Source organism: Cucurbita moschata, unplaced genomic scaffold (genome assembly GCF_002738365.1).
Source record: "Cucurbita moschata cultivar Rifu unplaced genomic scaffold, Cmos_1.0 Cmo_Scf00009, whole genome shotgun sequence".
In the NCBI taxonomy this organism is placed as follows: Eukaryota; Viridiplantae; Streptophyta; class Magnoliopsida; order Cucurbitales; family Cucurbitaceae; genus Cucurbita; species Cucurbita moschata.
In genome coordinates this window covers 1,019,519-1,033,935 of record NW_019268525.1, presented here as the reverse complement: position 1 = coordinate 1,033,935, position 14,417 = coordinate 1,019,519, and the positions used below count along the sequence as shown (strand labels likewise).

The 14,417-nt window shown below is 35.8% G+C and overlaps 1 protein-coding gene and 2 long non-coding RNA genes across 3 annotated transcripts; 1 reads left to right on the top strand and 2 right to left on the bottom strand.

The window, feature by feature from the left end:
- Window positions 1-1,331: 1,331 nt before the first annotated feature.
- Window positions 1,332-2,053, top strand: LOC111447666. The gene is made up of 2 exons (XR_002711307.1): window positions 1,332-1,418; window positions 1,539-2,053. It is a non-coding gene; the product is annotated as an uncharacterized LOC111447666 (long non-coding RNA).
- Window positions 2,054-9,889: 7,836 nt separating this feature from the next.
- LOC111447701 lies at window positions 9,890-10,480 on the bottom strand. Its single transcript, XR_002711316.1, has 3 exons — window positions 10,300-10,480; window positions 10,058-10,158; window positions 9,890-9,981 (listed from the first exon to the last, which is right to left on the bottom strand). It is a non-coding gene; the product is annotated as an uncharacterized LOC111447701 (long non-coding RNA).
- Window positions 10,481-11,324: 844 nt separating this feature from the next.
- LOC111446981 (probable E3 ubiquitin-protein ligase RHC2A) lies at window positions 11,325-13,229 on the bottom strand. The gene has a single exon (XM_023085930.1). It carries the CDS (start codon window positions 12,871-12,873, stop codon window positions 11,707-11,709), a length of 1,167 nt encoding a protein of 388 aa, XP_022941698.1. The 5' UTR covers window positions 12,874-13,229; the 3' UTR covers window positions 11,325-11,706.
- Between the last annotated feature and the right edge of the window lie 1,188 nt (window positions 13,230-14,417).

Here is a 14,417-nt window from a genome sequence, read left to right as displayed (position 1 = left end):
TTTTATTCTTTTAGAGATATTTTGAATTTTAATATATATATATATAAATAATAGATTAAATGATTTAACGTGTAACGTACCAATCTTTATCAATTTTGCATCATGATTATTCACATTGATATAATATGTTTTTTTTTATTTTTTATCGTTGAACCGCATTATACATCATTGATATCGTAGTAAAATATAATTATTAATTATATCTATTTTTTAATTATTATTATTATTATTATCAATATTATAAAGAATGTATATAAAATATCATTAAAAAAATTTGGGCCACATCATTTTAAAAAAAAATTATTTTCATGTCCAACTTGCATATTTTTGTCTCCAAATTGAAAACATAAAATAAAAGAAAGAAATAAAGCTGCACAACAAAGATAAAGAAATGTGTATAAATATATATATATAATTTGGATTAATTTGTTTAAGAGAGATTCTGCTACCTAACCTATGAACATGCCATAATCCATGGGGTTTTTGCCTATTCCTTCTAATTACTTAATTTGTTTTATGACATGCAAATTAATGAATTTAATTTTATTATCAATTTCCCCACGGTAATAATAATAATGATTGGAGGAAGAAAGTCCCATGTTGGCTAATTTAGATAGAGAACGATCATGAATTTATAATGAAATAATATTCTCTCTATTGGTACTAGGACTTCTGGAGAAGTCCAAACTAAAACTATGAGAGTTTAAGTGGACAATCTCATTGGTCTAATAATAATAAACCAATTATTTAAATTTTTTTATTCAAGTTGGCGAGGCCATATGATTGGATTTTAGTCCTATTTTTTTTCATTATTTATTCCGTCTAATTAAAACAAATCGTTAACATTTATTTTGTAATTTAAAATTTATTGAGACATAATTAGTTCTTTCACGATTTGGTTGTCTCCCTTTTTTTCTTATTATTATTTTTTTATTCTCCTAACTTAGATTTCACTATTCCAAATCTTTGTTTCCAACGGATTCTTATATATATATTATTATTATTCTATTTATCTATGATTTTGTACCTTTGTTTTAATTTTTTTTGTTTAATTAGCTGAATTATTTGTGAGTTTAATCAGTTGGTTAACCTATGATTTTTTAATGTAGTGCTCCAGATTAATTAATTTGAAATTCAATTTAGTTTTGGAGTAGTATAGGTTGGAGTTGATTGATTAGCTCGCTTCTTCACAAGTTTATCCCCACCTTGACAAATTAGGAATCACGACTCACTTTGAGAAACTCTATTGGCTTTGCTTTGTGTTCTCCAGAAGGGCCTAATTCAATAGAGATAGTATTTCCCATGATCTTCCATAAATTTATGAATGTGGTTCACTTCCAATAATCGTTGGGTTTCCATCTCTTCTAATTTTTTTCATGTCTTTGGCCCAAGCAGTATGAGCACAATTAATCTTCCAGGTTTGTTTGAGCTTCAAATCAAGAAAACAAAAGGAAAGGAATGCTATGGAGATTCATGAATCTGAATTAAATGAACAATGTGGGGCATTTGGTTAATGGATGTTGCAATTTCACTTTCAGCGCCTTCATTTCTCTGTTCATTGAAGGAAGGCACTGGTTCGGGATTTGAGATTTGAGCAAGAAGAAACATGTCTTTTTGGGGGAAAGTGAAAGCTTGTATGCCAAATCAAAGCAAGGACCGAGTACTGTTTTAAATGAGAATCCACGATTTGGGTCACTGAACAATGATCAGAATCAATCATTTGATGGGGTCAAACAAAAAGTGTCCCCAAGGTGTTCGACGAAATGCCTGTGGGACAAATCAAGGGACAACCATATCTTGTGCTTGTTGGAGAAGTTGTCTGGTGACTCGTGAGGTTAGTAGTACCAAACAACTCCTTTTGGCTATGGTTGAAATGTTCGGATAAATTTTGTTTGTGGACTAAATGCATTTAACCCAAGTTGATGAACCCAGAAACCTAGCTAATTGCACATGTTTTGAGTTTTGAGTCCCCTTGAGAAGGGGAACTGTTTGGGAATTTAATTGCTCTGTTTTAGTACATTGGTCTGCTCTGTATAGCCATCATTTCATTGCATTCTTACAGTTTCTTTAGCTTCGGTTTATGAACTCTGATGGGGATGAATGTGATAGCCTTTTAGTTGAATTCTTTTCTAATTGAGAATCTCGTGTGCTTAGACTTTGACCCATTTTTGCCTGATTATATCAGTGGGATTAATGAAATTAGTTGGGTCGGTAATATTTTAGATCAGTTTAAGGCTTAGGTTAGTTTTACTACACATGGGATCATGTGCTTTTGTTTTTGGGCAGCCAGAGAGAGAAAGGTTTGACTTGACCAAATTTAGAATAAAATCCTTGTTTGTATTAATCTGAAGTTAAATTAACACCATAGCTTTGCAACATTTTCTCATTAAAAATAGTGTTGTCCATGTCATGCATATGCAAAATCTACTGGTTCAGTTTATTTTATTCTTGTTGACATTCATATACTGTATAGAGAAAAATGTTAGGCGTCGTTTATAATATAAAATAAAATAGTAATAAGAACAAAAGACCAGGACTCTTTTTATTATTTAAATACAATTTTATATTATAAACGAAATAAAACTTTTCACCCACACAGTTAACAAAAATGTTAAGAACAAACAAAAAAGATGTAAACAAAAGGGGACTTGAATGGATTCTTGTGAGCGGTGTGCTAGCGAGGATCTTGGGCCCCTAAGGAAGGTGGATGGTAAGATCCCACATTGGTTGAAAAGGAGAATGAAGCATTTCTTGTAAGGATGTGAAAACTTCTTCCTAATAGACGCGTTTTAGAAAATTTGAGGGAAATCCTGAAAGGAAAAGCCCAAAGAGGACAATATCTGCTAGCAATGGATTTGAGCCGTTACACTTAATAACACATGACCCATGTTCTTTTTCGCCCAATCCCGAGAAATAAATCAAGTATTTTCTTTTTGCATCCTCATGTATTCTTATTCATTAGTTAACTGATTAAGGTAGGCATTTGATCTGAACAATCCAAAAGAAAACAGAGTTCTTCAACAACTGAAGGAATCTCAAGCTCAAAAGTTAAGAGAGCATCTTGAATTCTATATAGAAAACATGAATATGACAAGATTTGCAATAAGACTCAAATCAGAAATCCCTAATGGAATCAAAACATTTTCCAAAGATTATAAAATTAAACAAACCCAATTGGCTCAAGCCCTCAATAAACCCATAATGATTGCGCTTTTAGTTCTTTAACTATTTAGTTGCTTTTAGGTCTTCATGCAGACAATGAGCCAAAAGCATACGTTTTTTTTCCCTTCCTGCTTGCTGCAAGCGTTTTTCTTTGCAGCTGGAAATTTTCGAATTGCTAGTCAAAGATTCCTCGCTCATCCAATGAGCAAAAAAAGGGGATCAGAAAGCAAAGAGAGAGCTACTGATCATTTTCATGCTTACTTCCTTTTTCTTTTATTTTAATCATGTAATCATTTTCATCTTTTTTTACTCTGTCATTATGTAAGAAATTAATGTCGGCTGTTGTCATGACATATATAATCGTGTCTTAGTATATAATTTCTTCAAAGTGTAATAGTTTTTTAGTTGTCCTTTTTTGTTTTTGTTTTAAAGAACACATTTTAATGTTGATAAAATGATTTCAAAGTATTTTCTAAACTGTTTTTCTCGACTTTCATTTTTGCATTTTTATTATGCATTTTCAATACATGGAGGCATTCTCCCTCCTTCATCATGGTTGCATGGACATGAAATAGACTCAGCTAGACAAGTCAATACATCCTGACAAGCTTGGTCATTTTGATATTTAGTTATAAATTTACGATCCATATGAGATGTCGTTTAATATGGTTGTTTGAGATGTGGGTCGTAGAAGTTTGATATTTTTATAGCTTATAATATTAGCGAGCTCATATTTTGACAAACAAACTAGGTGAGCCTTTTTGTTCAAATTTTATAGATCCAAAACAAATCTTTGCATTTTGGTAGTTTAAAAATTGAGAATCAATGTCAACCAGTTCTAAGGTCACGCCATATAGCATGGCAACTTGGACGAATCCCACATAGGATTATCAATCTGTGTCATAACCCTCTTATTATATGGATGAAATATGGATTCCTCACACTCACAAACATTGTTTTCTCATAGTTGGGTGTGAATCTGTCATGTAATATAGCAACTTAGATGATGTGTGCAGTGATGAAAAGGAGCATTCATGGATACAAAAGATACAGATATGGGAAGGACGAGAATGAGAGTGAAGCAGAGAGATTGCAAACGGGAATAAGTTGCTTAGAGTAGAGACCAAAAAGACTTGACATATCACATCAGGGGGTTGTGTGTGTTTGTTGAATATCAAAAAAGAAGTGAAGAATCATGATGGGCGAATCCTCAGGCTCAGGCTCATACCCCCTCTCTCTGTGATTCACCACTTGTACAAAAAAGGCTCAAAATGCCAAAATCTTTTACGATTCATCATTCAAACCTCTGATATGTCACTCTTCATCAATTCCCCCCTTTACTTTTCTAATTCTGGTTGATCTTTAGCCCCCACCATGCCTACCTGACCTCACCAATCCCCTCCCTCTCTTTCTCTCTTACTTACTGTCAAACCCCACCTCTTTTCATTTCCAACTTCTCTCCTAAAAACTTCACTTGGGATTGCCAAAAGATTTGTGGACATCTTTCAGATCTCTCTGTCTCTCTCTGTCTGTCTTGGTGTGGAAAAGTTTTAGGGTTCTTTAGCTTATTTGGGTCTTTGGATTTGAGGGTGTTCCAAAAGAATGGAACAAATTTGTTTAATCTGTTGTGTGAAATAAACAGGTGGGAGTGTTAAAGGGATATTTCCCAATCCCCCACATACCTCAGCTGGTAAAATCAGTTGATTTGAATTGTCAATTTCCATTTTCAATGTATAGTCAAAATTAGTATGTGAGATGTAAGTTAGCTTCCTAATGATTGAAAATCTTGGTAAATATATTGTGGTTTAAATGTCATTTTCTTTTTAGTTTGGAAAGGAAAAAACTAAAAGCCTTAAGGATGGTTGGCCTTATAAAAGTATGCTTCATTCAAGTTTATATTCTAAGGTTCTAGCTTCATTCAAGGTTTATATATTGTAAAATCTCAGATTAGTTGAAGAGGAGAAAGAAACATTTCTTATAAGAGTGTGGAAACCTCTCTCTAGAAGAGGCGTTTTAAAATGTGAGACTGACGGCAATATGTAACATGCTAAAGCAGACAATATCTACTAACGATGAATTTAAGTTGTTACAAATGGTATCAGAGCCAATAGTGTGCCAATGAGAATGTTGGCCTCAAATAGGGTAGATTGTAAGATCTCACATCGGTTGGAGAGGGAAACAAAACATTTTTTTACAAGGGCGTAAAAATCTCTCCTTAGTAGATTCGTCTTAAAATCGTGAGACTGACGACGATACGTAACGGGTCAAAATAGACAATATCCACTAACGGTAGTAGCATTGGAGATAAAAAAGAAGTGGAGCCAATATTTGGTTTGGATAAATTAGGTTGAAGTTTAAAAAATTCCACCTCTTAAGTTTAAATACAAACTCACTAGACCCAAACAATGCAAAATCTTGAATCTAAAATGATCCCAGTTTCAAACTAATAAATGAAGGCAGCAAAAGAATTTATCCTGGACAGCTGGCATTGAAGTAAAAAACGGTAAAAAGAGCCCATTTTTATAATCCCCAGAATTCCGTTTTACAGTGGTTAAATTAGTAGACCTCCATGACGTGTGGGTTATTGCTCGAATTAGATTCTTTATTTTAAAAAAATATATACATATAATTCATAAAACAAAAGAAAAAAGAAAAAAGAAAAGATATATGATATTATAATGGCGTATCTCTGAAAGAAAAAACAGGTGTGTGAAGTGATATCCACTGCCACGGCCTTTTCTTGAACCTCTTTTAGGGCCTCTTTTCCCCTTATAAATACCATCGGAGCTTCCTTCTAAGCCTTAATAATCCTCTTCGACCTTCCATCTTCCCAAAGCTCCAACCTTTCCCCAACCCCACTTCACATTTCACTCTTAAAGGGCTTACCTTTCTTCCGCCGCCCTTTTCCATGGAGGAGAAATGGAAGCTGCCCAAGAAGGAGGCTCCCACGAGAACCCGATCATCTTCTTCTTCCTGTCCTCTGATGAGAAATTCTTCTGAGAGGAGGCGTTCTTTCACCAGAAAATGTGCCAAATTGGTAAAAGAACAAAGGGCTCGATTTTACATCATGAGGCGCTGTGTTGCCATGCTCATCTGTTGGCATAACTACAGCGATTCATGAGATCCCCTGTTTAGAGAAAGATCAGAAAATCAGAATCAGATGATTTGGGTTTTGTTTTGGTTTGGTTTGTTTTGATTTGGTTGAAAATGCAATATGCTCTATAAAACCCAGATGGGATTTTGCAGAAGTATTGCAAATCCGGATCTTAGAGAGATTAGAGAGAGATTTTTATATACTTGTAAATAGTTATATATATATATATATATATATATATATATATATATATGGTGTAGTCCTGGAATCTCTGATGAGTTTAAATTTCGTTTCTTTTTTGAATCTGATGGGTGAGATTTGTAGGGTTCGTTCTTATTAACAAGCATTCATCTTTGTAACTTCTTCCATTGTTTTTGTCTAAATCAAATGCACCTTCTTGTTCATCCTTATATATCTCTCTGGATTCTTTGGGTTTTGGGTTATTCTCTGAGTTTCCTTCTCTCTCTATGATTTTAGAGAGAGAGAGAGAGAGAGTGTGTGTGTTGGTTGAATCACACCAAAACAAGGGCAGCTAAGGTACCTGAAGCTGAATAGGGATGTGTTTGTGGGTTTCAATGGGATGGCAAAAAGAAAAAGAGTGTTGGATAAGAGTTAAATTAAAGGTAAGCAAGGAAAAACAGGCTTTTGCAGTGATTAAAGCTGTGTAAGAACTTAATTAGGTTGAAGATAGAGAGAAATGAAGTGTTGGGTAATGGGTATTAGTTAAATTTAATGAAGCTCAAAGGGAAGCAAGGAAGAACAGGGTTTGCAGTGATTAAAGTTGTGGAAGAGATTCATTAGCTCCAATTTAGAGAGAAAGAAAAAGTGTGTTGGATCTCTGTTAAATTTAATGAAACTCAAAGCGCAGCGCAGAGCAGAGCAAGGAAAACACACAGGCTTTGCGGTGATTAAAGTTATGTAATTAAATCATTTGGATTGGATTGGATTATATCAGATCAGATCAGATCATAAGCAAATTTCTGCAGTCAAAACAGCAAAAGGCAAAGGGGGAAAGGGAGCTTCAATTAAGCTTTTGACAAAATAGCTTGAGAAGTAAATAGAGCCTGGAGGACACGCTTACCCATTGTACCTCTCCTAATTTACACCCACATTTGTTCCCTCCTATAGCCCCCTCTAAACCCATTTCCTCTTTCCTTCTCTAGAACCATCTTACCTCTTCTCAAACAGAATTAACAACTTCAAGTAGCGCTAATCTTTGACCTTCCTGAGTTTAGGGTAGCTTTCTTTGACCTTCCTGAGTTTAGGGTAGCTTTCTTTGACCTTCCTGAGTTTAGGGTAGCTAGGCGTACCCTGGAGTTCCATACAACATAACATTTAATCAGCTTGAGTATAATTCAAGTAGCTAAGACATTATATCATTGACTAATAGATCACAAATTTGAGTCACCAAAGTGAAAAAAAAAACAACTAAATTCATCTCTGTCTACGTGCATCTTACTTGATACACATTACATCTACGTTACATAGAATGAACGGATACAATATCTAAATGAGAGCATTTTTAAGAATAGAAATATATGTATTTTTTTTTTTGAAGTGTAAGTAGTTTAATAAGAGGCAGAGTGTAGGGACATAATAAGGGAGCTGTAAGAATGAATTATCATCTGAGAGATTCTTCAGGAAAAGTACAAAAGAAAAAAAAAAAATAAAGTGGGAAAGGTCATTATTTTGGTGGCCTTCATACTTCTAATTTCTCTATTCTCACTCTAAGTAACACTTAATTCCTCATATACATTATCGTTATCATAATTGAATCGGTTTTTATTCACGGTTCTTGATAAATTGAAAAAATGAAAAAGAACAGTCGTAAGGTTGAATATCAGTCTACATATGTATTCATATAGACTCCGAGTTTATTTTTCGAATTGAAAATTTGAATCTCTACCCAATATTTGTAGTCGTATAAGATATTTAAACTAAAAAAATTAATTAAAATGTAACAAAAATGCATGATGTTTATTTTTTCAAGAAAAAGAAGTGGGTTTTGTAGTGAATTTAGAGTAGTCAATATCATTCCCAATGCCATTAACAGAGAGGTTAAACAGAAATTATTGCCACTCCTTTTTTAACACCTTAATTACTCCAAAGTCAAGTAACAAAATCTACTTTTTACTCGACATTATCATATTTTTTACCCCTCAATCCAACCAAAATTTTGACCAAAAAAAAAAAAAGGAACTTTAATGTGCTAATAAATAATTGCAATTTTCCCTTGGCGTGCCTAAGTAGGACCAACCTTAAAAACAATTGGTACTTTTTTTTTTTTTTTTTAATTTCAAATTTTAGGGTGTGCTTGACTCAATCATTGAATTAAAAAAAGTTTGGAAATACATTATAACCTATAAACCTCTAACCTACTTTTGTGTTTATTTAAAAGCCTATCGCCCCATCTTTAAATCCAAGAAAATGAGTTTAATTGTCACTCAGTTTCGAGATGACTGAAATTACATGTTAGTGATCTATATTGGATAACCTTTGAGTCACCTCGTGTTTCAAAAATTAGATTTAAATATCTTTATAGTGTTGGATAACCCGAAAAAAAGGTTAAGAGAAAATAAGAAGAAATCGAAAAGTATTAAAAAGTCTCGATCATAATCTTTTTCACTTTAATTAGTGTTCATCGAAGTGACCACCACATTGTAGTCGCCCACTCTTAAATTCTTGAATGTGCAATTAGACATTATAAATCATATTAGCCTTTCAAATAATTGGTAAATAAAAAAATTCAATATTAAAGGTTAAAATTCTTATTTGGTGTCTCTTAGCTTATTTAAAAAAAAAAAAAAAAAAAATCACTATTTCAACAACTTCAAAATTTTATTTTTATTTTATAAAAATAACTTTATATTACTATTAAAAAAATAGTGTCATGCCCGTACAAAAAATAGTGTCTCTCTCGTTTTGTCCCACAACTTTAAAAATAAAAATAAAAATACAAAATTTTGGTATAAAAATAATAGGACAATCTAGCTAGGTCAATCCTATTATGAAATTAAATAATAATAATATTATTATAAGTAAATAATAAATATGAAAAATTATGAATCTATTTAAAAAGATTTGAATATAGTTGAATGAATTAATACATCATATATTTTCATAATAAAAAGTGAAAATAGAATTAAAATGAAAAGTTGGGGAAACCAATAATTAGTATTAATTGAGAATCTGATGTCATAATTGGGTAGTGATGGAATTTTAGGGAGCTTAACGTCAATTAAATTCTCCCACTAAATTCTTTTTTATTTAAGCCTTCCTTGTCACTCAAATTCCTGGGCCCCCCACAACTTTCACAATTTTTTCTTCTTTTTTAAAAAATAATAATAGAAAAATAGAAAATCCAAGATCTCCATTGACATGGGCCCACTCCGGGCCCTATCAAATCTAATCCTAATAAAGGCCCATGGGCTTTTCCTCCATAGAAGTGGCCCATTATGGGCCCATCTCGGAACTTGAACCACCAATTTTGTTTGTTCTCTTTTTTAACGGCGTTTTTTCCGACCGTTACCATCGGATCGGCATGCTGCCCGCTTTCGAATCAAGATTTTAAGACGTTACGTGGCGGAATCTTGTTAGGATTGTCAGATTTGCGTCGAGTTGGACCCCACAGTCGCGGGTTTTGGCGGCCCTTCACACGTGGACCAATTAGCAGAGAGCACGTTTTATACTTCGCTTCGCTGGCGGTCAACTCCTGATCCACGTGCCTGGTTTTTTTTTTTTTTTTTTTTATTATCATCCTTTTACGCATAAAAATGTTTGAATCTCAATTGATTAGCGTACCTTTAGATTATGAAGGTTGAAATGTTTGAATTCCAGAAGCTCCTTCATCCGCTCATCAACTCACCTGGTTATTCATGATCACAGACATCTCAATTGCGAACCTGCCTAACACAAAACCCTCCACAAATGACATAACACATTCATTCTAACATGAACTGCATAACAGACAACTTACTACGGGAAACCTCCCAATTTACACTGCAGTTCAATAGCATGGTGGTCATGTAACAAGCCAAAATTACCGTGAGATCACATCCGTTCGGGAGTGGACTTGGACTGCTACAAATGGTATCAAGGCTAGTCGTGAAAGGGGTAGACACCAGACAATACGGCAGCAAGGAGGCTAGCCTCAAAGGAGGTATACACGAGACAGTGTGCCAGCAAGGACGCTAGGCCCCAAAGGAGGTATACACGAGACAGTGTGCCAGCAAAGACGCTAGGCCCCAAAGGGGGTGGACACGAGACAGTGTGCCAGCAAAGACGCTAGGCCCCAAAGGGGGTGGACACGAGGTGGTGTGCCAGCAAAGACGCTAGGCCCCGAAGGGGGTGGACACGAGTCGGTGTGCCAGCAAGGACGCTAGGCCCCGAAGGGGGTGGACACGAGGCGGTGTGCCAGCAAGGACGCTAGGCCCCGAAGGGGGTGGACACGAGGCGGTGTGCCAGCAAGGACGCTAGGCCCCGAAGGGGGTGGACACGAGGCGGTGTGTGCCAGCAAAGACGCTAGGCCCCGAAGGGAGTGGACATGAGACAGTGTGTGCCAACAAGGACGCTAGGCCCCAAAGGGAGTGGACATAAGGCGATGTGCCCGGAAGAATGCTGGACCCTGAAAGAGGTAGATTGGGAGATTGCACACATCAATTGGAGAAGGAAACGAGTGCCAGCAAGAACGCTGGGCTCCGAATTGGGAAGGAGAACAAAACATTGTTTATAAGTGTGTGGAAACGTATCTCCAGCCGAGGTGTTTTAATAAACTTGAGAGAAAACCTGAAAGAAAACGCCTAAAAGACAATATCTACGAGGTATGAGCTTGAACTAGTACGGTTACAAGAAAATAAGATACATAAAGAGCAGTGAACACCAAGTTAAATACAAACGCAAACTCAGCAATTTATTTCTAAGCATATACACGATTAGAGGCATAAGATGTGCGTTATTGAAGCAAGGAACCAAGTTGTTGATGCAACAGAGCTGACATATTCTTTTAAGATCAGGGAGGGAGGAATGATATCAAGAAAAATCTGAGCCTAAAAGCATATTTAAGTAATAGTAGTAAAATAGTTGATGATAGATATTATGATAAATATGATACGAAGTTGCTGCAGGTACTCACTCACTCACTCACTCTACCTCCATCTCTGAAACTGGTTGTTTCTTCTTTTCTTCTAACACAGACTATATATATTAACCCATCACCCACCCACCTTGCTCCTACAAACAACGACCCCTTCATCATACTCTTTTTTCCTTCTCTTTTCCACCTTCAGCAACACTGCTGGCTGCATTTATTACCCACTTTTCTATCCCAATATCCCAAAACGCAAAAATTCTTCTGCTTTTTGTTTTTTTTTTTAATGGAACTGCCTCCTCCATTCAACTTTTGCTATTTACAGCAATAAATAAGGCTGCCTCTCAACCTTCCAATCCCCAAATCACCAGCTGCTTGTCCCGCTGTTAACCTCCATAGACCATGTCCGCCGTTGCCTTGGCTCTGCGTTCATCTGCGGGAGTGGTCTACTACTACTACTCCTTGAAGGACCAGAATCAGGGCTGGAACTTGAAGTATATGCCGCAGACGACCTCATTGGTTGTTGCCTGAAACATCCAAACATATTGCGAACAAAGCGCCTCCACCCGCCTCTTTCCCTCCCTCTCCCGCGTCTCGATCCAAATGATACCCTTCTAGGAACGCCGCCATTTGTAAAAGCACCATCCACCTCAGTGTACACAACAGGGAGCTCTCTCTCCCCACCTCTCCTCCCTCCATGGAACCGCCCTACTGCAAACCCCCCACCTGGGAGCCTCCATATGGTTAACCCCCCATTCTCATCCACATTCGAGGTCATCGAACCCCCATTCACGCCAATTTCAGCAGCATCCAATGAGTCTTGGTTATCCGAAGGCAGTTCGTGGCGACATACCGGACAGGAATTTCGAATTGAAAGCCAAGGTAGAATGCAATCAGAATGGTAGATATGCGTGCAGGGCATCTCCCGTGCTTCGTTTCCCAATTCGAATGCCTCTTTACAAACAGCACAGTGCGACTCAGTTTCCAAATGATTTTCACAGATTCGAATAGTGGGCATTGACTCAATCGCAGATTTGGACGCTGGAGGGGTTTCAAATTGCCCAATGCTGTTCATTTCAATATGAGAAAGTTGCTCCAGAAGCCTATCAAACCCTGACCCTAACAAAAACTCCGACATACTCGGAGGCAGAGGTCTCAGGCCAGAACCAGTACCATCATCGTAATAAAGCTCGAACCGACGACTTTCTCCACCTTCACTCCCATCAGGCGGCCCACGAAGAACTATGACAGGATTAAACGGCGATCGATCCCCTCCATTCCTTCGAGGTCTCCGAATCGCAGATCCCAAATTCTGCCTCGAATTCGACCGATGACCAATCATATACATCGCCGACGCTGGAAACCTCCTCCGCGGCGCCGTTTCCATGTTCCGCAAGCTCAATGGATGATCAATTTGTTCAACGAACCCACTATTACAATCGGGGCACACAACAGATTCCTGATTCGAAGCCCTAACAAATCGACTGCATCGATAACACCAGTAGGACGACGCCGCCGCCATCGACGACATCAACGAAATTCAATCGAATCGAATCGAATCCAATCAATCACCAACTCCCCAAATCGAAGAATCCCACCAGAACCAGAAAACAAAACAAAACAACACAAAACAAAAGCCCCCACGATCAAAATGTGTATCTCGAAACTAAAAAAGCAACAAGAAAAACAAGAAAGTAGTGTGGAATTGAATTGGAAGAGTGTAAATTGGGGAAATGGGGGATTGGATCAAATAACCTAGAAATAGCGGGGCCAATGAAACTGGGACGGAAAGGTTTGAGAGAGAGAGAGACAAGTGGTGGTTCGGCTTTGAAAGGAGGCCGAGCATTTGATTTTGCAAATTTTCGTAAAGAAAAGAGGAACCCAGTTGAATCTGATTATAAATTTTTTTTAATTATTTTTAAAAATAATAATCCAACGATAAGACCGCGTCAGCCCCGTTTTCCAGTTTCAAATACGTGGCCCATTCCTGATGCTTCATTTCAAACGGCGTTTATTACATCTCTACTTCCCCAACTGCTCAACAGCCTTTGTTGCTTCCATTTTTATCTATTTATTTTATAATTCTGTTAAATTTTTAATAATAATATTTATATGTTTATCTTATCAGGAAACCCATAAATGGTTGGTTTGCTTATGAATTTCTATAATTTCCACCATTTTTCTTATTTTAGAAAAACAATAACCAAAAAATTGTATTTTTTTTGCCATTTTAGTTTTATCATCATTTTAAGAAATAGAAAATATTACCGAAACATTTCATTTACTATCCAACACGACTCGTGCTATACACTATATACATTGATGGCAGCTAACAGTGCTAGATACATTATTATTATTGGTCCAAGTGGCTGAAATTATCCAATTACTGAATATGGACGAATTTGGAAGCGATGGAAAAGCAAACCGAGTTAATACCTTACACGGGTTTGAGAGATACTTGTCGTTACTATCTTTTTTATCGGTTCGTAGTTTAATGCAAATGTTTGGTGCAACGTGTTCATTGTTACGAGAGGTAGATTTATTATAACGCTTTAAAAATCTTATGAAATTAAAATAATAAAATTAAATAGAAAAAAAAAAGTATTTGTATTTAGTTCCTTCGTCGATCACTCCCCAATTTAACACAAACACTTGTAGTTATTACAGTGCTTGTCGCCACAAATTCGGATCTGTCTTTCTTACACTCTGACTCCGACGTGGCATTTCCATCATTTTTTTAATTCATTTTCTATTTAAACTTTAAATAATATATATAATTTTTTTTCCCGACCATTTTTCAAACATAATGGTCTTTTTTTTTTTGTAGTAGAATATTTTATTTTCTATAAATTCTAATTTTATTGTGTTTCGATCTAAATAAAACTTTATAAAAATTTTATTAATTTACAGAAATGACGTGTAAATTTTTTTTCTAAAAAGAGAAAAATTTCCAAAATTTAGAAAGTGAAAAATCTGAATAAATTCCAACAAAACATTTTTTTTTATATCCTTCCATTTAATTCCTTTTATTTTTCATAAAATAAAATAAAATATAATTCCAAAATAGGCAAAATC

Coding starts and splice junctions, on each gene's coding strand:
- LOC111446981 (XM_023085930.1), bottom strand. CDS start 12,873: ATGTCGTCGATGGCGGCGGCGTCGTCCTACTGGTGTTATCGATGCAGT.